General features: G+C 44.4%; 1 protein-coding gene across 2 annotated transcripts in view; it reads left to right on the top strand.

Moving 5' to 3' along the window:
• PSKH1 (protein serine kinase H1) overlaps nucleotides 1–22,193 on the top strand; it is a 34,008-nt gene that overhangs the window by 1,137 nt on the left and 10,678 nt on the right. The window contains exons 2-3 of one of the 2 annotated variants that reach the window (XM_060254316.1): nucleotides 2,057–2,128; nucleotides 2,972–4,016. In XM_060254316.1, coding sequence (XP_060110299.1) covers nucleotides 3,069–4,016 — 948 coding nt within the window. In that variant the 5' untranslated portion in view covers nucleotides 2,057–2,128; nucleotides 2,972–3,068. The remainder of the gene's footprint in view (nucleotides 1–2,056; nucleotides 2,129–2,971; nucleotides 4,017–22,193) is intronic. The other variant, XM_060254315.1, reaches the window with a different exon arrangement.

Genomic DNA, 22,193 nt, shown 5'->3' with positions numbered 1-22,193 from the left:
GGCTGGTCCCTATGGACACAGAAGTGTTGTCTCCTGGTTCCCTCTAAAGAAAGAAGAACCAGATGAAACTTTAGTTGGACTAGATGACCTTAGAGGTCTTTTCCAACTATGATTCTATGAAGCACCTGTGATATTGACATGCAAGACAGCCAGGAGAGATTATTTGCTTTAGGCAGATGAAGGAAGTGGCTGTCAGAAAGCCTGTTGATGGGCACCACAGTGGAGACTTCGATGGGTTAAAGCCATTTCATATGTTTGAAGCAGCCAACACCTGATTCTTTTTATGCTGCTGTGGTTTGCAGGAAACAGACTCGTATTCCTTAAAATCTATTGGGAAAGTGTGAAGTGAGCTTATTTAGAAAAGAAGTACACTTTACAGATGAATACCTGACCATCCTAGTTGCCTTTCAATCCTTTGTTTATAACTACTGACAAGACTAATATTGGGAAATACTTTACTCCTCTGATAGCGTCTACAAAAGCTTCTAGGCAGGAGTGATGCTAATCATAACCTCTTTCCCATTCCCTGTGTCCTTTGTAGGATGGGGGCAAAAATAACCCAAGCTCTTATTTTTTAAAAAGAAAAACTTAGATTGCCGCTTGAGATGAGTTGAGTGTGTTAAAATCCTTTTATGTAATACAGTAGTGCATCCTGTGTAGAGTTACTCTTGTCGAAGCTTGTTGACATCCGTGGGCTTAGACTGAAAGAACTCTGGAGAGGATTGTACTGTAGAGAAAGAGATATATTCCAAAGAGGAGTACAATCTAGGCCCAGCAACAGATGCCAATGATCTAAATTCAGGAAAAGCCAAGATGCTACATTTTCTTGCAAGCTTTTCTTAACGACCTGGAGTATTTTTGTGTGCATATGCAATAGCTTAGATATTTATGACATATAAATAGGAAAAAGTGCTTATCTCTAGAAGATATACTTCTAACAAGCTTGTTGAAGTGTTTTCAAAAAGTGCTTTATGCTCTTCTGACTAATAACACATTGAAAACTGTTTTGTGGGTACCTTGAGTGCTACCCTGCATGGCTGATGTGTATTATAGGTACTTTTAATTGCCATAGATATGAAATAGACCATCAGTGAAACCGGGGAGGTGGGAATAAGGCAGTCATACCCCTGTACTTTTCACCTCTTTCTTAATCTTGGAAATCATTCAAATCCTATGCAAGGAGGTTGTCTTTAAAGAGGTTTTGGGGATTAAATGTTAACCTTTGAACACTGACTTCCTTAAGCTTTTTGTTTACTTATAAGCCTGAGTGCTGAATTTCTAATAATGCCTTTAAAATCCACTTTGTTCTGTTGTTCTGAATGTTAAAGATTCTCTTGCAATATGTATGTGTGTATTTATTTATCCTGCCCAAACTCCAAAAATGTTGTAGGGCATTGGATTGTTCATGATTCTCCCCTTTTCACTTTTATTTTCACAATGCTGTGAGGTATGTTAGATTGAGAGAATGGCCTAAGAGGAGTTTCCTGGGAACGGAGATTTGGACTGGGGTCTTCCTGGGCCCTGTGAAACATTTTAGCCACTGTACCACACAGTTGCGTGAGCTTCAGTTTTATCAGAGGAAAGATGAAATGCAGGATGGCAAGAGGTCTTTGGAAAGCTGTTAGATCTGCTGCCCAGTGTTCTCTGCTGGACAATGTGAGTTTGTTGTCAGATCAAAGCATAAATGGAATATAGAAAGATTGATGGAGGAGAGGTCCTTTAATGTCTACTATCCATATCGGCTAAAGGAAATTGCCATATGCAGGAGGCAGCAAACTTATGAATATTAGGGCCAAGTAGCAACTCTGTGCCTTATTCTTTTGGCCATCCAGGGCAACTGATGTATAACAGCGTGCTGGACTAGATGGACCACTGATCTGATCCACCAGGGCCCCCTCTTATATTCTTAAAAAGTTAAGTTTTGACAGGCTGCCACAATGTGTAAGGAAGTCTTAAAAACTCTTCACTAGGGACTTTTTGCTCATCTTCAAGAACCTTAAAACCATGCAGACTTGTCAAAGTGATGGTGTACAGAATTGCTTTCATTTTCCAACAGGATGAATGGGAGACTTTCACTTTCCTAAACTGGAGAGAATTCAGAGTTTTTCCTGACAAAGTGGCAGGAAAGGTGAGTCAGGAAGTGGGGGGGGGGGGGGAAGCTTAAGCACCAAGTTTTGCAAGTGTCTAGAAACATAATGCTAATATTTAAAAACTCAAAATGTAAACTGGAAATGTCTGAGGTATGGCCCTTAAGAATTTAAAATTATTCATAAGGCCTTGTAAATGTTACACATTTATTTGCCTATTTGACTGTTAGTCCTTCCACAGCCGGTGCGGAGGCTTACAACAGGACTTTATATGTTTCTGATGTGTATAGCAGTGTTGGTATTGTAATCAGCACTCCTACAGTTTTCAGCATCCATCTTTCCATTGCAACTGTGTCTCCTGCTGCTGGGAGAGAAGAAAATGCAAAACCAGTTTTATATTACCAAAATACGGTTAGTTGGGCAGACAGTCTGATCTTAGCCGCAGGGTTTACTTCCAAGTAGATGTGTTAAGACTGAAGACTGAATGTCTTCTGGTTACAGAACTTGTATAGAATCACCACCCCTGTTTTTACATTCTCAAACAAAATGCTTCAGGAGGGAGTGAATAATATTCAACTTCTATTTTCAACTCTGTAGACTGACTTGATATTTTTTTGTTTAGGTGCTCTAGAAAAGTGAGCGTGGAATCCGTCTCACCTCTGAATTAGCTGGCAATTTAATTTCCACTCCACCCTATTTACTTGCTGGCAAAATGATTTTTGTTATGTAATAAATTCAGATTTGGTTTGTGCAGTGATTAATTACAACAGAGGTCACTTCTAAGTGATTTATATAAACAAGGTAGGAAGCAGGTGGTGTGTGCCTTGCAGGGGATATTTGCTTGAATAAATACTATACACTGATTTTTTTTATTACTCCCTTAGTTTCTTAGGATGTTGTGACGTTTGCAGCTGTTCCAGACATGTTGCTGTGGTGTTGCCCTGGGAGAACCTCTTGATGGATAATTAACACCATTCAGTGATGGGCTGTGGGACTAGCAAGGTACTTCCTGAGCCTCCCAAGGATGTTCATTTGGATCTCGTTAAAAAGGTTGAGCCATACTGTGGTTACAAAAATGACATATATAAGCACTTCATCAAGGATGATGGTGGTGACGCCATCAAATCCGGCTTCCCTTCTCCTCCCCGCCACACCAACCCTTACGCCAGCGGATACTCTCCCACGCGCCTGGAGCAGCCAGAGCCCCGCAAGAACAGAGTGGCTAAATACCGTGCCAAATTTGACCCCCGAGTGACAGCCAAGTATGACATCAAGGCCCTGATTGGCCGAGGCAGCTTCAGCCGTGTGGTGCGGGTGGAACACAAGGCCACCAAGCAGCCGTACGCGATCAAGATGATTGAGACCAAGTACCGGGAAGGGAGGGAAGTGTGCGAATCTGAGCTGTGCGTGTTGCGTCGCGTGCGGCACACCAACATCATCCAGCTCATCGAGGTGTTTGAGACTCAGGAGCGTGTCTACATGGTGATGGAATTGGCCACTGGAGGGGAATTGTTTGACCGAATCATTGCCAAAGGCTCCTTCACGGAGAGAGATGCTACCCGAGTGCTGCAGATGGTATTGGATGGGGTTAAATACTTACATACATTGGGGATAACACACAGGGACTTAAAGCCAGAGAACTTGCTGTACTATCACCCAGGAATGGATTCTAAAATAATGATCACAGACTTTGGGCTGGCGAGTGCCCGGAAAAAGGGAGATGACTGCCTAATGAAGACTACGTGTGGAACGCCAGAGTACATTGCTCCAGAAATCTTGGTCAGGAAGCCTTACACTAACTCAGTAGACATGTGGGCCTTGGGCGTCATCTCTTACATCCTCCTAAGTGGGACTATGCCTTTCGAGGACGACAACCGGACCCGTTTGTACCGACAGATTCTGAAAGGAAAGTACAGTTACTCAGGGGAGGTGAGTGTGGCAAAACTCAGAGTGCTTGTTGTGTGGAGGAGAATTTTATTATGGCCTGAAATCTGTTTGCTATAGGAAACCTATTTACTCGTGTACTTTGTAGCCCCTAAACTAATTTTCACCCTCTAACATAATATAGTGTGCTTTGAAGCAGGATCCATTTTATGTAGATACGAGATGGGTCTAGAAGGCCTTGCAAAGTAAATTTCATCCTCTCGTTCCTCCCCCACCACCCCTGCCACTTTCTCCATTTATTGTGCAGTTGTGAATTGGCTTTTGGTTTTAGTGTTCTTTTCCAAGCATCGTGTGCCAGGTGAGTCATTCAAGAGGATCAACTGTATGTCCAGTTCTCCAAAGCACAATGAGAGCTGGAGGTCTCAGTGTGGTTTTGCGTTGCTTAGGCAACCCAGAATGGCAGCTGAGATCTTAAATGGTGTACTCAGAGAGAAGAGCTAGATTTGAGCCCTGTAGCATGTTAGAGCTCAATAAGATTTTCAGGGTATAAACTTTCAAGAGTCAAAAGTTGCTTTGATATAGAGCTTTGGTTTTTTAAAGCTAATACGCCGCAAATTTTGGTGCTGCTGGTTTTGAATCTAGCTCTTCCCATCTACATGGCTACCCTCCTGAAAAAATCTCTCTCTGCAGTGTCTTTAGAAAAAAACAGGATTTTTCTTGAAAACCTGGATTTGTAGAAACTTCTCCCTTGGCCTTTACAATTTTTGATCCTTGTGGGAATTAGAATTGGGAATCCCTGGCTATCAAAGCTATGTCTGCATTTTTTTTTAAAAAACAAAACCCAAGATTGTTCTTTTGCAGTGGGAACAAGCAGCGATTTGTAGCAGCTCTAAACAGGGATCTCCCCTTCTGTTGCTTATCATACTGTGGAAGCATTGGAGGCATTGCTCTCCTTCTGCATCTTATGTAATTGGATAAGTTGCTCTTTGTAAAGGCAGCAGGCTATAGGAGTCTGCTTGATACTAGGCCAAGGTAGAGGGACGGGCTTGAATCTCCTGGCTGCTGCTCTTGGATCCGTGATGAGATGTCCCAAATGGTTTGTTTGTTAAGTAGTAAATGCTTCCTTGGACAGGACAGTGGTGGAGACGTAGGCAAGGTCTGGATTGCAGTCATGGTGGAGAGCAAGAGAGAGCTGAAGCGCCACTCACACTGATTTTCTGATTCCCCCTTACCCACTTCCTGCCTTGCTGTTGGCCTTGTGAAAGGAAATGTACAGTTATCCAGTTGTACGATACAGTAACTGTGTGTTGCATCTCTAGTCTCGATCACAGCCGATTTGCTCCCCCAGCAGATTACAGATCTCCTGTATGGCATGAAGCTTGGTCCTTGCAGTCCATATCCAGGGAGCAAGCACAGTGTTCCCTCTAAGCTGAGTTAAGTGTGAGCTAGCTCACAGTTTTTTAGCCTCTTGCTCACACATTTTAGGCTTAGCTCAGGAAAAATGGCCCCAGAGCAAACTAATTTATGCAGCAGCTCCCAACTTTATTGCCAGTAGCTCACAAAGTAGAATTTTTGCTCACAAGACTCCACAGCTTAGAGAAAGCCTAGTGACATACCTGATTTCAGCTTGCCGTTTTATCCTTTCAATCTGTCCCATTCTTTTGCTGCATGGTGTAGAAGGAACAGCGTCCAGGTATGAGGATGAGCCCACTTGCCATTTACTTCATGGAGTCACATTCAGAGATGGAAGTTTCAGCGAAGTTGATCTTGCTGCAGCTTTGAAAAGTTGACCCAAGCAAGAACGGAGCACAGTATTTATATATGACTAAGAGCAATTTCCTGATGCAGGGGCTGAAAAGTGACAGTAAACTGTCTGAAAACCAAATAGAATGCTTTAATATTTCTGGCATTTTAGAAATATGAGGGCGTGATGGCATTTTGGTAATAAGATTCTTTTCATGTCGTTTGGATTGTTCTTGGTGCAGCATCAGGGTACAAGAATGCATTAAAAACTCAAGTAACTTTTCTTTTTAAAAGATTTTTTGTTCTCGAGATGGCTGGGAGAGAGCTGTGGTTTCTTTTACATTTCCTGGCGGTCAGTGTTGCACAGGACTTCCTTGAAAGGAAAGACAACCCTGAAAGTAAGACATTCCCCTCAAAAAAGTTAGGCAAAAAACCATTTTTTATTATTATTGTATGTAACTCACTTCTATTCAAATTCAAGACGTTCCCTTACTTTTCTGCATGTCACATGTGTGGGGGGACTTTTCTTCCTTTCAGGTTGTTTTGGCCAGAGGTATCTCTGTAAGACCAGTCATTCTGTCAGATGTCACCAGGTGATCTTCAGATCCCTGTGTACCCATGCCTGATGAACAGAAAATAAAATTTTGGCAGAACAGAAGTGTAGAAACATCCACTGCTGTGTCATGGCACAGTGCCAGTATTGCTGCTGTGTTCTGCCTCCTTTAGGGAAAAAAAAAGATTAGAGAGATATCTTGGCAGTTTTTCATGATTCTCCTTGCTAAGCACAGACTTGTGACTAGCAGGCAGTGTTAACCACTTTCCCATAATGCTCTCCTTTCCCATTCTTCATGGAAGGTTAGTAGGTAGCCTTCTTCATAGAGTTACAGTTGTTACCGCATTCTTCCAACAGCCTTGAGGGCTAACGACTTGCCCGTTGGCATCTTTGTGTGAGCTACACCATGAAAGGCCATTTCTGAAGTTATGCAGCATCAGTATGAAGTTTGCCATTGTGAGTACAACACAACAAACTGCAGAAGAATAAAGTTAAGAGTCCAGTAGTGTTAAAGGTGCCACTGGATTCTTAACTTTATTCTCTTGCTTCAGACCAACACGCTACCCACCCAGATCTAACGATAAACTGCAGCAATTCTTAAAAGGTTGTTCTTGTATGATGTGCATGTTTGCAAGCCAGTGTTGGTCAAATTTGTATATTAAGAACAGCCCTAAAAATGTAATACTTCAAATGTTTGTTTAAGTTTAATTTGATTTATACCCTGCCCTCTCTGCCAAGGCGGGCTCAGGGCGGCTTACATCAGATCATAGTATACTATGATCGCAATCATAAAATCAATAAAACCATTAAACAATATAAATTAAAAACAAATAAGATGTTACTCATTCTCAGGACGACAGTTCCAGAATTCTCCTACGGTCAACTGAAGGCTTGCCGGAAGAGAACGGTCTTACAGGCCTTGCAGAACTGAACGAGGTCCTGCAAGGCCCTAACCTCTTCCGGCAATTGATTTCACCTGGGGGGGGGGCTGCCACTGAAAAGACCTGATCCCCAGTGGTCAACAGTCTCACCTCCTTCAGCCCGGGGATCACTAGGAGATGTTGAGATTCAGATCTCAGCACTCTCTGGGGAACGTGTGGGGACAGACGATCCCTCAGGTAAACTAGTCCTCGGCCATATAGGGCTTTAAAAGTAATAACCAGCACTTTGTAACGAATCTGGTACACTATTGGTAGCCAGTGCAGTTCCTGCAGCGCTGGCTGTATGTGCTCCCACTTGAGCCACCCCAATGTAAGCCTAGCAGCCATGTTCTGTACTAGTTGAAGTTTCCGGGTTCACGACAAAGGCAGCCCCAAGTAGATGGCATTACAGTAGTCCAATCTCGTTGCATAAATCACAGTTGCCAGGTTGCCACAGTCAAGGAAAGGAACCAACTGTTTCGCCCGCCTAAGGTGAAAAAAGGTGGATTTCGCAGTTGCTGCTCTCTGGGCCTCCATCGTCAGGGAGGCCTCCAGTAGCACCCCCAAGCTTGGACGCCATTGTCAGTGAAAGGAAAAGGAAAGGTCCCCTGTGCAAGCAGCAGTTTGTTTCTGACTCTGAGGTGATGTTGCTTTCACAACGTTTTCATGGCATTGTCAGTGGCGCCCCATCAAAAGTTGGTAGGGGGATTTCCCTGCTGAGGCCACCGCGACTCAGGCAAAGGACCTCTGTCTTCGTTGGGTTCAGCTTCAGTCGGCTCAGCTTAAGCAGGAGTTGGAGCCAAGATCTCCCACATATACCAAACATCTGAGAGGTAGGAAAAAGGGAAAGCTGAAAGCAGAAAACACAATTTTTTGAAGTAAACAAAAGAAATTGAGTATTGTTTGGACAGAAAGCTTCCTACAGCCATAATAGGACTAACTGCTTCATCAGGTGTCAAGTCAAATTGAAATAAAATTGAAAGTAAAATTAGAATCATCGGACTCTTCAGTAGCATAGTTTCATACTTATGCAGAATTAGTCATACTTAAAACAATAAATGTATTGAAAATACTGTATGTCTGTACTACACATTTATCAAAGGCTATCGATCGTCTTACATCCAACCTTGCGCACATTTCAGTGTGTAAAAATAATCCCGCTCATTCCAAATGAGAGAATATTCTCTAAACATTTTTTCAGAGTGTCCTAAAATCTCAGGGTTTTTTTGCCCCAATGCAAATAAATTTAGCAAAAAAAAGTCCTCAGGGGTGGATGGGAAGACTGTGATTCCATACCCCCCCACGTCAGGCCTGCACATTTCTACACACAAAAGGGTATACTCCTCCGCAGCACTTCAGCACTTTTTTCTTCTGGAGTGCCCAGAAACAGAAGAGTTTGCTGTTATTTCACCTGTGGGATTTCTCCCCCCCCCCCCCGCCCCAAAGTAAAACTAGCCCTTTATCTTATTTAGCAGAATACTGATGAAGCAAAGAAAGAGCTGCAGGGAATGGTGGAGGAGGGGGACACCCAATTAGTTTCTGATGGATAGCTTGCACTGATCAGTCTTTGATGAATAGCGTAACCCATACCCAGGGAGCTAACATCATCAGAAGCGCTTGCCAAGTTACTTCTCCAGGCTGTCTTAAAGTTTACATCTCACCCCTCAACTCTATGCCACGCAGAATCCAAGGAATGCTAATTAGAGCGGTTGAGGTCAGCAGGACCTGAATAAGGTATTATGGTATATCTTGCCCATCGATCGCCTAATAGCCTCTTGAAGCAGGCCTGCTCCTCCAGGAATAGACCCCCAAGCTATAAGCTCTCTGCAGCTCTCTCCTGTGGCAACTGCATTAGTTAGGTGTCAGCTCATTTCTCGTCAAGAAAACTGGGGCTGCTTCACAGGTCACCCTGCATTTCTGCTTCCGTTCCTCCCCTGATGGGACTCTGTGATCTCGCATTAGCAGTGGAGCCGGCTGTATCTTGGAAAATAGATCTAGGCTTTGGCGGGGTGGGAGGCAAGGCAAGGGGTGGGAATGGAATCTTTATTAGATCCTTGCATGACACAAGTTAGCTGCCTGTGACATTTTACAACACCACAAGTTGCCACGTACTTTCCTTGCTGGATCAAAAGCACCTTTGAGGCTCTTGCCTACAGGATTGCTGCAGGTGAACCTGTGATCCTCTGATCAGGTCTTGACAGAGCCATCTCCTGGGAATGCCTCTGTTGGATGAAAACATGTTCACAGAATTTGGATTAGGTGTTATGAAACGCAACTCAGTTTTTGAGTTTTTGTTCTGCTTCCACTCTTCAACCTCCATTTAGTGTGTACAGCTTAGTTTTTAAAGTGTTCTAACAGTAAAGATTTCCTTCATTTTATAGGCTGTTCTTGGATGTCATAATAAACTGGTTTGTTTAAAAATGTGGTTTGTTGCGCAGACCTTGCCAGGTTTCCTGAACAAGCCTCAGTTTGTTCTAACGCCTGGTTATCCCAAGCATTTTTGCATTGCCAGTTTGCTGGCAAAACCTGTCTGCACTTGCTTTACTGATCCGGATTTTGGTTGGCTCAATGAATAGAAAAGGGAGGAGGGAGGAAGAGAAACCGAGGGCAAGCCAAGCCTGCCGTTTTCTGGCTGAGGATAATCTCCGGTCCCCTTTCAGTGAAGTGGCTAGACAGAAATCCAAAACTTTTTTTCTCTTAAGAACTTTTACGTTGGGAAAGAAAGTAGGTGGATCATGGAGAGTTTTTGACCATAACAGTGGGTTATTTTGAAGCAATTCCTGTTTTGCATGTAGGCAAAGTGAATGAAAGTGTGTGATTAAGCAAGATCTTTTGTTGTGCCATGGTTTAAATTAAATTTCCACTCAGTTGAGGTTGGAGTCCTGTTAGCTGAGTCATCACTCCCAGGGAGGGAAGATGAGAAGAAGCAGAGGGAGGGAATGTTCCAAGAAAACACCATAGTTAGCCCAATGCAGTTGAAGCAGTAAGGTTTTTTGAAAGTCTGTGCCGCCACCTCTGTATGCAGGTGACAAAGAAGGGAAGGGCTACCGACCAAATTGGGTTTTTCTGCACTTAAATGTTAATACAAACCATAGTTAACACACCAGGTATAAGCCAAGGATAGAGCCACATTTGAGCCTCCATTCAGACATCATTACCCTAATCAAAGCTTTATCAAACTTTGTTTGAAAAACACTAGTTTGTTATAACAAAGTAAGAGTCAAGTTGCATCTTTAAGACTAACAAAGTTTTATTCAGAATGTAAGTTTTCGTGTGCTCTTAGCACACTTCATCGGATGAGGAATCAGGTACAGTGAGCAGAGCTACATATAGTTGGTAGGCAGTGGTTTAGAATGCAAAATGGTGCAAATTTAAGATCCAGTGACAGAATAGTAAAATTAACAAATTGAGCAAACCTTTGATCTGGGTAGCATGAGCATGAGAAACCAATAAAACAGTAACATGTCAAAATGTGAGAATGTCTGTTAATAACTCTATTGTTATAAGCCTGAACCAAAATGAGGGCATTTCTTTCTCAGAAGGAGGTTTGCTCAGTTTGTTAATTTTACTATTCTGTCATTGGATCTTAAATTTGTATAATTTTGCATTATAAACCACTGCCTACCAGCTATATGTAGCTCTGCTCACTGTGCCTGATTCCTTGTCTGATGAAGTGTGCTTAGAGCTCACGAAAGCTTACATTCTGAATAAAACTTTGATGGTCTTAAAGGTGCAGCTTGACTCTTACTTTGTTCTGCTGCTTCAGACCAACATGGCTGCCCACTTGGAACTAGCTTATTATGCCATCTGTTTGCAGCCATAGCTGATATTTGGCTGATCTCTCTCATTACACTGGAGGAGGGGAAAAAAGGATGTTTCCAGGAATAATCAGGAAATTAAAAGAATTCTGGCTTTGAAAGATAGACAGTTCCTGGACAGAATGCCTCAAGAGCTTGAAAGCCTCCTCTAAACTCCCTTAAGCCTTTGGCTGACATTCCCACTGTTTTATTGCTCAACCAGCACCACATAAAGCTATTATCAGTTTCATTTGCAATTGACTGAGATCAGCTGTTTTGGGAAGGTCTGCGTTCATTAGGTAAACACTTCAAGAAGTGAATGAAAAAGGGTCCCCTGTTCTTAGTCTTTTCTTTGCTCTATCTCAGCTTCCACTAATAACCAAGCTGTGCCATTATGCACCAGTCAGAGTCTGTAGAGTCCATTACAGTAGCTCAGTCTCAGTGTTACTGTAGCGTGGATCAGAAGGCCATATTAGCTATGTCAAGGTAGGAGGCTATCTTGTGGGTTAGACTGAGTTGGAAGGAGGCCTTTTTAACAGCCACATTAACGTGCTTTTACAGCAACAGAGCTGGATCTGATATAACTGCATTTGTTCTAGGTTCTTAACCAAATCAGCAAGTGTCAACTAAACCCCCTAGACAGTGTGGAGCACAGTGTCCTTCAAGATCTTCACCTTCCCAATTAGCATCACTTCTGTCTTGCCTGGCTTCAGTTTCAGTTTGTTTGCTTTCACTCATTTGATCACAGCAGTCAGGCAGTGGCTCAAGACCTCTGCGGTATCACCAGGGGATTGGGAGGGAGGGGGGAGAGAGCTAGGTGTGATCTGCATGTTGATGACATTCAGTTCCAGAACTACAAATAATTTATCCTAAAGGCTTTACGTAGCGATTCAGTAACATGGGGGATAAGATTGTGCCCTGTGCAACTCCACTATACAGCCCCTATACTGAAGCTAGCTGGTTTCCAACAAGCAACCTTTGGATCCGTGTGGAATGATTTAAATCAGTCCAAGGCATGTCCAACTAGTCCTGATATCTTCTTCTTCCTCCAAACACTTCAATAGGATGATATGGTCTACTGCAGGGGTGGCCAAACTGTGGCTTGGGAGCCACACATATTGTGTGGCTCTCAAAGCCCCCACTGCCTTGTCAGCCAGCTTGGAGAAGGCATTTGTCTCTTTAAATCACTTCTCCAACCCGAGAATGCATTTAAAGTTTCTTTCCACCTTTCCCTCTCCCCTCCCCATCCCATCTATTTTCCTTCCTTCCTTCCTTCCTTCCTTCCTTCCTTCCTTCCTTCCTTCCTTCCTTCCTTCCTTCCTTCCTTCCTTCCTTCCTTCCTTCCTTCCTTCCTACCTACCTACCTACCTACCTCTGGCGTTCATGTCTTGTGGCTCTCAAACATCTGACGTTCATGTCTTGCAGTTCTCAAATATCTGACGTTCACGCCTTGTGGCTCTCAAACGTCTGATGTTTATTCTGTGTGGCTCTTATGTTAAGCAAGTTTGGCCACCCCTGGTCTACCGTATCAGAGGTTGCAGACAGATCCAGGAGGAGCAGCCAAGAAGCATGGGCTTTGTCTCCATTAGATTGAAGTCATCAACTAAAGCCACCAGAGCCATCTGTGTCCCATAGCCTGGCCTGAAACCAGACTGAAGAGTCCAGATTGTGAATCTTTCAAGCATACAGAACAGCAAGAGGATCAATTAGAAATCAGCATTTTGAGTAAGGAGTCTGACTGATGAGGGCTTCAAATTTTGGATAGCGAGTCACTAGATGTAGCTTGTGAGCTCCTCCCCCCTGCTTCTGTGTCATGAGACCTGAAGGGAGAATGATGCTGTCATGCTAGTCTCGCTGGACTCTGGCAGTAGATTTATGGATTTGGTGGGAGACAATAAAAGGCATAAGCCACAGTATCTCTTCCCACACTGGTGCTCTATGCCGGCTTGGTACTCTGTTTGGGCATTGAATTGTCTCTGGCCTTTCCCACGATCTGCTGCCAGTCCTAAATTCCTGCTCCATCTTCGGTTGGTTTGCCCTGGTCTTTCCATCCGTGCTGCGGTGCTGCCATCTCCAATTCTGGCTTATAAGTCAAGATGTGCTTCAAGTCATAGAAAATAACACCTGAAGGAGCACTGAGAGAGCTGGCTAGATTAGAGGGAGTGTGTGTGGACTAAAAGGAAATAGAAATAGCTAACTGCAAGTGTGCTTCCTGAAGTTCTGCTCTCCTGTTTTCAAGAGAGGAGGCGTCATCATTTGTCTTAATGGTGCCTGAAACCTACTGTCATTGATGCCTGTCGGTTAGCCTGAGACAGTGATCCACCAACGTCACCCTCTCCGTTCCCTCTGCTTTGTGACTCATGCTAGCTTTTATTCTCTGATGAATGCCACCTCCAGATGATAGAACCCCTTGACGCACAGTATGCTTCTAAGGGTCTTGGTACAGATGTCTGGAACAGGATATTGTGCATTATTGTTCACTGGTTGCTATTAGCTTGAGTTGGTATGGAATGGAGACCTGCAGACTTATCTGGGAAGAGAGAATGCAGTCTTTATGTTCTTCTTAGCTGGTTTTTTCCAAAGAATTCTTGCATTTGCATAGTTCTCAAACATGGCATTTTCATATTCTGTGACTCGACTGAATCAGCTTTGAACAAGCAAGAGCTGAGTGAAACATCGATGTTATAAAATACTTGGATTTTCTTCTTGCAATTATTTATTTAACTTGATTTATATCCTGCCTTTCTCCCCAACGGGGACCGAAAGTGGCTGACATCACTCTCCTCTCCTCTGTTTTATCCTCACAGCAACCATGAGAGGTGTGTTAGGCTGGGAGGGCACGACTGGCCCCCCAAGTCACCCCAGCAAGCTTCCAGGGCAGAATGGGGGTTCAAACATGGATCTCCCAGATCCTAGTCCAACTCGCTAACCACTACACTATGGTGGCGATGCAGAAACAAAATGTTTGCTTTTCTGGGTGAAATATATATGGAAATAAAAGAAAACCGTATTCAAGCCTTAACTGTGTGCTTGAGAACAATTGATCTCCGTGGAAATTAGCTGTGACTTCTCTACTTTGTGTGCATCTCCCGTCTAGTAAAGGGTGCTGTGCTTGCTGTAATGGCTTGGTGCTTTGGCACTGAAACACTTGCATTTGATTTGCTGAGTTGGGCCATTTTCTGAGTTTGTTGTCTGTTGCTTTCTATAGGTCTTCCAGAACCTCTTCGGGTCTTACTCTTTGTGTAAGTTAGAGAGAACTGTTCTCAGCAGTTAGCTTTCCACAGTCTCGGACTAACTGGTCTCTAGAGGATTCCTATTCTCTATTGGCGATTGATATGTTTGTTTTGCTGTGAAAGAGTAGGGATCTATTTTACAGGAGAATGTCCTTCTTACCTTCAGAAAGGGTGTTTGGGAGGTTATTTGGGATTCGCTTCTTCTCTCTTCTGTGCTTGGTCCTACCATTCTGCTTGAAATATGCCCCAAAGCAGCCGTGGTTTGAGGGCCTTTTGAAACAGACCTTTATATAACCTTTTCTCACCTGATTGCTTTTTTGGGGGGTGGGGCGGTCTGGATGTGAAGATATGGCCACTAGTTTCATCAGGAGATGCTTTGGTATCAACTTCTCATCCTCTTGCTATCTTTGTAGAATTGCTTCCTTCCTTTGATGTGCTGCATGCCACACTGAGGTCTGGAGTTGTGAATGTGCATGAATGAACAAACAAACAGAAGCCCGATCCAAGCCAGTATAAAATAGAGGCAAGAAAACTAAGCTTTTATTGAGTAGAGGAAACGTTTCAAGTGCATTTTAAGAGTCACTTTCTTCTCCAGGAAGAAGAGAAATCCATTTACAGAGGAATGTGCTCTTATGTCCCAGGGGAAGAGAGCGGCAAGTGAGTGGCAAGCAAGGCAGAATGGAACCGGAGGGGCTTTGTTGAAGAGGCAGCATGTTCTTTTTCTTTTTTTAAGGGGAACATTGAATGGTACCTGAAATAGGCTCTTCTCTGCCTGAGGTGGAATGCTGAGGTCAGCCTGACTAATTCACACTTTGTGATAAAGCTCTGACTTACTTTTTTTCATGGCTTTTTGCTTTCGTACGTCTATCCTTTGCTATCCTGTATTTCAGCTGCTCAAGAAAGGCCTAGTGCAGATGCACTTCAGTTGTTTTTTTGCCAGTCTGATCAGATGAACAGTCTGACTGGCCTTCATGCAGCAGGCAGAACTGTACCGGAACCAGAAATCAGTCTAGCTAAGCCAAACTGCTAGAAGACCAGACTTGGAAATTAGCTTCACCTATGCAGAGTAAAGATTTCCTACAGATGACTAACTATATACACACACAAAAATTTCAAGGGAAGTCATGAGGTGGATGCAAATGGGGGTGGGATTGGTAGCTTTGTGGACTTGTTTGTAAGCTAGTTTTTCTCATAAATGCACTGCATGCAAGAATGGGGATGGGCTAATCAGGGTGAACACTGGCACCTGAATTCAAGATTTCATTGCTGTCGCCTGCCACATTATTAAATCCAGGCCGGTTAACCTACCATTGAATGGAGCCTACTCTAGCTTGTCTCCTTGGCTGTAGTGGAATTTTTAAATGAACAACTGCTGCCACAACAGATTTGTTAGACTTTAGTTGTTATCCTTTCTTTGTGTAGCCTTTCTGTTGTTCTGGATGTAGAAGCAAGAAGTCTGTTCTGCTTTTGCTGCGTTAATGCAAAGAGTCTGAACTTTCCAGTGAACAGCTAAGGATCATCCAGTGATTTCATTATTTGTTTTAGTGTTTACATTGTGTGCAGAGGGGTGGCGCAGTGGTAGGGGGGCATCTGCTTGGTATGCAGCCAGGTACAGTCCCTGCCATCAGTTAAAAGATCTGGCAGCAGGTGATGTGAAAGACCTGGAACCCTGGAGAGCCACTGCCAGTCTGAAGATACAGAACTGACTTTGATGGACCAAGGGTCTGATTCAGTGTAAGACATCTTCATGTGTTGTTTTCCATTATGATGATTTATTTATTGTGAATTGCTTTGAGTCGGCAGGACAGAAGTGGGATAAACAATTTTCTACATAAAACAAATGCCATCTGGCAGATGCTCATCTGGGCCGAGGTGAGAGTTTCTTGAAGAACCCCAGGGCAAAGCCAGCTCATTGGCTGTTTTGAAAAACAATCTAGACTGCCTTTCCCCTTCCAAAGGTGGCATGGGTTTGCAGTATACTATAAAATCAGTAAAAACTGGTAGATGACATAACAGCTTGAGAATAACAGAATTGCAATCCAGACCCAGCACAGAGATGATTCTTCAGATATTGGCCCCATATAATTTGTCCTTAAAACCTTAAATTGAACCTGAAATTATGTTCAAGTAAGATGGCATCCAGAAAAAAAGGATTATTTGTCAACATAAGCCCCAGATAGGTACCTACAGGAGGAAATAAGATTTTGTTGGTTACCCCCTTTCTCTTCTCACTCAACCTGGTAACATCCTAAAACCCAGTGACTTTTTGCCTCTGCACGCCTTTGAACACCAGCATAATTTGACAAGCTGGGGGCAAAGCCGAGGGTGTTGCATGCAACAGTTTGATGTGTTTTTGGAGAGCCGGTTTGGTGTACTGGTTAAGTGTGCGGACCCTTATCTGGGAGAACTGGGTTTGATTCCCCACTCCTCCACTTGCACCTGCTGGAATGGCCTTGGGTCAGCCATAGCTCTGGCAGAGGTTGTCCTTGAAAGGGCAGCTGCTGTGAGAGCCCTCTCCAGCCCCACCCACCTCACAGGGTGTCTGTTGTGGGGGAGGAAGGTAAAGGAGATTGTGAGCCGCTCTGAGACTCTTCGGAGTGGAGGGCAGGATATAAATCCAATATCTTCTTCTTCTTCTTTTTGTGGTAGAAGTTGCTGTAGATCCAGGAGGGAAGTAAGGCTGGATCACACTGCAGCAAGTGACATTTGCAGTCCTGCTGATGTGCTATTTTAGATACAGTGATACCGTCAAATTTCTTTGAATAACTTATTTTGTCTGTAGTATTTAGCATGAATTGCAATAGCTGAATATGTTAGGCAGCTACAACACTGGCATATCCTGTATTCTTCTTAATTGTGTTTTGCATTGGTTATTATGAAAACAGAGGGGAGGGACAGTGGCTCAGTGGTAGAGCATCTGCTTGGTAAGCAGAAGGTCCCAGGTTCAATCCCCGGCATCTCCAACTAAAAAGGGTCCAGGCAAGTAGGCGTGAAAAACCTCAGCTTGCTTGCTTGCTTATTTATTTATTTATTTATTTATTTATTTATTTATTTATTTATTTATTTATTTATTTATTTATCGGTCGATCGATCGATCGATCGATCGATCGTATTTATATCCCGCCCTCCCCACTGGAGCAGGCTCAGGGCGGCTAACAACATTGAATATCAACAATAAAACAGTAAAACAATAGAACAATAAAAACAATTACAATAATATCAGTTAAAATTAAGCAATTTACAATTTAAATTATTAATGCAATTTTTAAAACAACAGTTTTGGTGCTAAATTCCATGCCATGATGTTAGGCATCTATGTACTTTGGTTGAAGGCCATTCGAAATACTGTTGTTTTGCAGGCCTTGCGGAAATGGGCAAGGTCCCGCAAAGTTCTAACATCATCTGGGAGTTGGTTCCACCAGTGGGGGCCGCAATAGAGAAGGCTCTTTCTCTGGTAGCCTTCAATCTCACCTCCCTCGGCCCAGGCATTTCTAATAGATTTTGTGATCCAGATCTGAGTACCCTCTGGGGAATATATGGGGAGAGACGGTCCCTGAGGTAGACAGGTCCACGGCCATATAGGGCTTTAAAGGTAATAACCAGCACCTTGTAGCGGATCCGGAATACTATTGGCAGCCAGTGCAGTCTCCACAGCCCTGGCTGTATTTGGTCCCGAATAGAGAGACCCAACAGCAGCCTGGCTGCCGCATTCTGCACCAGCTGCAGCTTCCGGATTCGGGACATGGGCAGCCCCATGCAGAGGGCATTACAGTAGTCTAGTCTCGAGGTGACCGTTGCATGAATCACTGTTGCTAAGTCACTGTGCTCTAGGAAGGGAGCCAGCTGTCGTGCCCGCCTTAGATGGAAAAAGGCGGATCTCGCAGTGGCTGCTATCTGGGCCTCCATAGCTAATGTGGGCTCTAGTAGCACCCCCAAGCTCTTGACTTCGGGCGCCGATATCAGTGGCGCTCCATCAAAGGCTGGTAGAGGGATTTCCCTTCCCAGGCCATCGCGACTCAGAGGACTTCTGTCTTTGTTGTGTTCAGCTTCAGACGACTCAACCTGAGCCACTCCGCCATGGCTTGTAACGCCAGGGCCAAATTTTCTGGGGCGGAAGCAGGCCGGCCCCCCATCAGCAGATAAAGCTGGGTGTCATCCGCATACTGATGGCAACCCAGTCCAAATCTTCTGACAATCTGGGCAAGGGGGTGCATATAGATATTGAACAGCATCAGGGAAAGCACCGCCCCCTGAGGCACCCCACAATTAAGTGGGTGCCTCTGGGATGATCGTCCCCTGATTGCCACCCTTTGTCTCCAACCACAGAGAAAGGAGGAAAGCCATTGCAAGGCCAACCCCTGAATCCCCGCGTCGGCAAGGGAGACCCTAGAGAGCCGCTGCCAGTCTGGGTAGAGACAATACTGACTTTGATGGACCCAGGGTCTGATTTAGTATAAGGCAGCTTCATATGTTCACTGAACTATGTTTCATATGTTCACAGAGAAGTACATTAAACTGTTCTCTTTCAGGTAGCCAATCTTACTGCCCAGCTTGTTCAAGTGCATGTCCAGCATTCTACCCAAGGTTGAAGGGTTTGGAGAGAATTCTTTGGTTTTGTTTTTGTGTTTCAGCATTTCTGTTGCTGGTGGAAGTCAGTAGCTTTGTTCTTTCTCTCTCTCTCTCTCTCTCTCTCTCGCTCTCTCTCTCTCTCTCTCTCTCTCTCTCTCTCTCCCTCTCTCTCTCCCTCTCTCTCCCTCCCTCCCCTCTTCATTCCCTGCTGCTCTGGGAGAGTGCCAGTCTGAAGTTCCCAAACACGTTTCCCAATTAGTTCTTTGTCTGGGCTTAAATTCATTTCTGGAAGAAGCGCAGGGTTCCTCTGAAACCTGAGAATGGACTCAAACGAGCGATCAGCGTTGATTGGCAAAACAGTGAATTGTGCAGACAGTCGGTTGTGCGGTGGAAGCGTCCTGCTGCTGGCAGTTAGTGACCCCTGCTGTTGTTACGTTGGCTGGCTTGGTTGTGTGGATCATGCTGTAGAGTACTCTTTTTGCATCCTCACACGGAACTCCAGAGGGAGCCGTCATTTTGGCAGATTTCAGGTGATTGATTTCAGAGACCTACGTGGTAGGTAACTTTACAGTTAATGCTAGAAAAACAAATAGGTTCCAGCCTTGCGCAGAGAATTGCTGCAACCATACGTGATGAATATATAATTCAAGAAGGTCATCCAGCCTCTTTTTTCTGAGCTTTCTGGAACTTTTGGGGCGAGTTTCTAGGACTACCCAGAAGTTGATTGCTGAAGAGTGGCTATAGGGTCTGTTGTATGGTCTCACCTGGGTGGCAGGTGGCATCTCAGTTTTTCCTTGCACCATGTCACCAACTTTGCCCTCACTTCTCTGGGCCCACTGATGTATTATGAGTCCTTTGCAGTCCATCACTGTGTGATGCATCATCTTCCCCAAGTCTTATAAATGTATGTGATTTTCAACATAGACTGTGACCCTTTGCAGACAAGTAGCTGAATGAAGCAGTCAGTGCTGAGGGTGACATGGATTGGACCAAGGTTTCTACTTGGCTTCTTTGTATTGCTTCTTGGGTGCCATCTGTGGTGAAGGGAAATGCTACTGAGCAGCCACTTGGGAACTAAATGTTCTACTCAGATATGCCCTTGGCAAACTGAGACATGGCTATCTACAGCCTCAGAAAGCTAGTCCCTTTTCCTGTTATCAAAGTTGAATCTTGGTAGGATCAGCGAAGAGCCTGTTTTAGTGCTGTCTGTGTATTCCATTCCTACACCTGTTTTGAATGGATTGAATTTGAGGATCTTTGTCTTTCTTTTTAATAGGCACAGGGATGGCCACACGGCAGCTCAGGAGCCAGACGTGGCTCTTTCACACGTATTGTGTGGCTTGGCCTGTCCTTTGGCTTGGAGAAGGCATTTTTCTCTTTAAATCACTTTTCCAAGCTAGCTGGTGGCTTGGAATGCATTTAAAGTTAAGTTGCTTTTCTTTCCACCTCTCCCGCTCCCTCCCCCATCTATTTTCCTTCCTTCCTTCCTTCCTTCCTTCCTTCCTTCCTTCCTTCCTTCCTTCCTTCCTTCCTTCCTTCCTTCCTTCCTTCCTTCCTTCCTTCCTTCCTTCCTTCCTTCCTTCCTTCCTTCCTTCCTTCCTTCCTTCCTTCCTTCCTTCCTTCCTTCCTTCCTTCCCTCCCTCCCTCCCTCCCTCCCTCCCTCCCTCCCTCCCTCCCTCCCTCCTTCCTTCCCTCCTTCCCTCCTTCCCTCCCTCCCTTTCCTCCTTCCTTCCCTCCCTCCCTCCCTCCCTCCTGTTCATGCCTTGCAGCTCTCAAATTTCTGATGTTTATTCTATGTGACTCCATTAAGCAAGTTTGGTCACCCCTGTAATAGAGCATCCATTCGTGTTTCTAGCCCTCAAGCCTGTAAAGAGTGACTTGAAAGTGAATGGAGAGCAGAGAAAGGCCACGCTTAGCATGATTTCCAGTCACCAGTGACTTATATACCCTTCCCCCCCCCCCTCTGTATGACTAGGAAACAAAGAATAAATGTATGCAAACAGGAGAACTTGGAATTCACTTGTTGTGATTTGCCTGGTACAGAAATACATGCTCTAGAGAGCAGACAGTCCTAGCAGTAAGTTCTCCTTTAGCTTTATACTGTGACTTCAGTAGGGTAATATGACAGTTGGCAAATTTAATTGATTTTGTAATTTTTATTGGACATAAACTGTTCTTCGTGACTTGAAACAGGCTGTCATTGAGGTTCCGGGCAAAATATTTATCCAAAAACAAACCTACTCCATAGCTAAATAATCATTAAAATACAAGACACAGTTAAGTTAAAAACAGCACTAACTAATAGCACAGCAGGAGAGAAAATAAAAATCCAATTTAAAACAGCCACACACCTCACCTTCCAAAAGTCTTCTGGGATCAAAACATTTTTACATGGATTCAGAATGGAAAGGAAGGGAAGAACTGGCTTGGTGAGCTTCCCCCAGGATGTGTGTGTGCGTGCAAGTGTGATTACACCAGATGTTTGTGTATCCTGAGATACCCTTAGAGGGCTGTGGATTATTAAGGGGTTTTCCCTCTCATATCCTTTCTTTCTTCCTCTTGAGTGCTTGTTACTTAAGATTTGTTGCCCAGATGTTGACTGGATCCCACTTGACCAGCACTCTAGGCTAAAAAGAGGAGCCGTGGAAGCCACTCTCAGTGTGTTACATGACACAGGGACCTGCCTTGTTCTGAATCAAATGAGTCCATCAAGGTCAGTATTATCTACTCAGACTGATAGCAGCTCTCCAGGGTCTCAGGTCAGGATCTTTCATATCACCCATTACATGATCCTTTTAGTTGGAGATGCTGGGAAATGAACCAGAGACCTTCTGCCTGCAAAACAGAGGCACACCACATACTGCGGCGTGGCAGATGTTTGTGCCACAGAGGCAATCCACCAGTCACTGGGGCAGCAGGTCTGTAGACATGAGATGAAGAAGCTTCTGTGCTGCTTGTCCCTACAGACATCCTAGGCCACGAATCGTTAGGGAGAGGGAGTGTTGCTTTTTCTAGATAGAGGTGGTGTGTCAGCATTTGCCTCATTCTAGGAACCCAGTCAGCCAACCCCCCCCCCCTCCTGCAGACTTCCACCTTTGTGCAGGGGCTGAAGTTGGCCCTCATATCACTGCCCTTGAGTGTTGACACCTGCCAAAGTATCTCTGGTTCCAACAGCAGCACTTTCCAGCCCCCCAAAAGTGTCATCAAGGCTCCCAAAAGTCCCGGCACCTTTGTGATAATGTTGGAGCCGATTCACACTAAAGCAAAGTGGTACATCCTCCTCCCCCCACCCCCAGTCAATGCTGCTGGATGGGCCAGAGCAGAACATTGGTTGTTCCTCCATGTGTCTGGGAGCATGGGGCAATGCGAGGGGAACCGCTTTGGCAGGCATTTCCTGGACTGTAGCC

This window comes from Heteronotia binoei, chromosome 14 (genome assembly GCF_032191835.1).
Source record: "Heteronotia binoei isolate CCM8104 ecotype False Entrance Well chromosome 14, APGP_CSIRO_Hbin_v1, whole genome shotgun sequence".
Classification (NCBI taxonomy): Eukaryota; Metazoa; Chordata; class Lepidosauria; order Squamata; family Gekkonidae; genus Heteronotia; species Heteronotia binoei.
The sequence above is the reverse complement of the archived record's forward strand: the minus strand, read 5'-3'. Positions and strand labels throughout refer to the sequence as shown.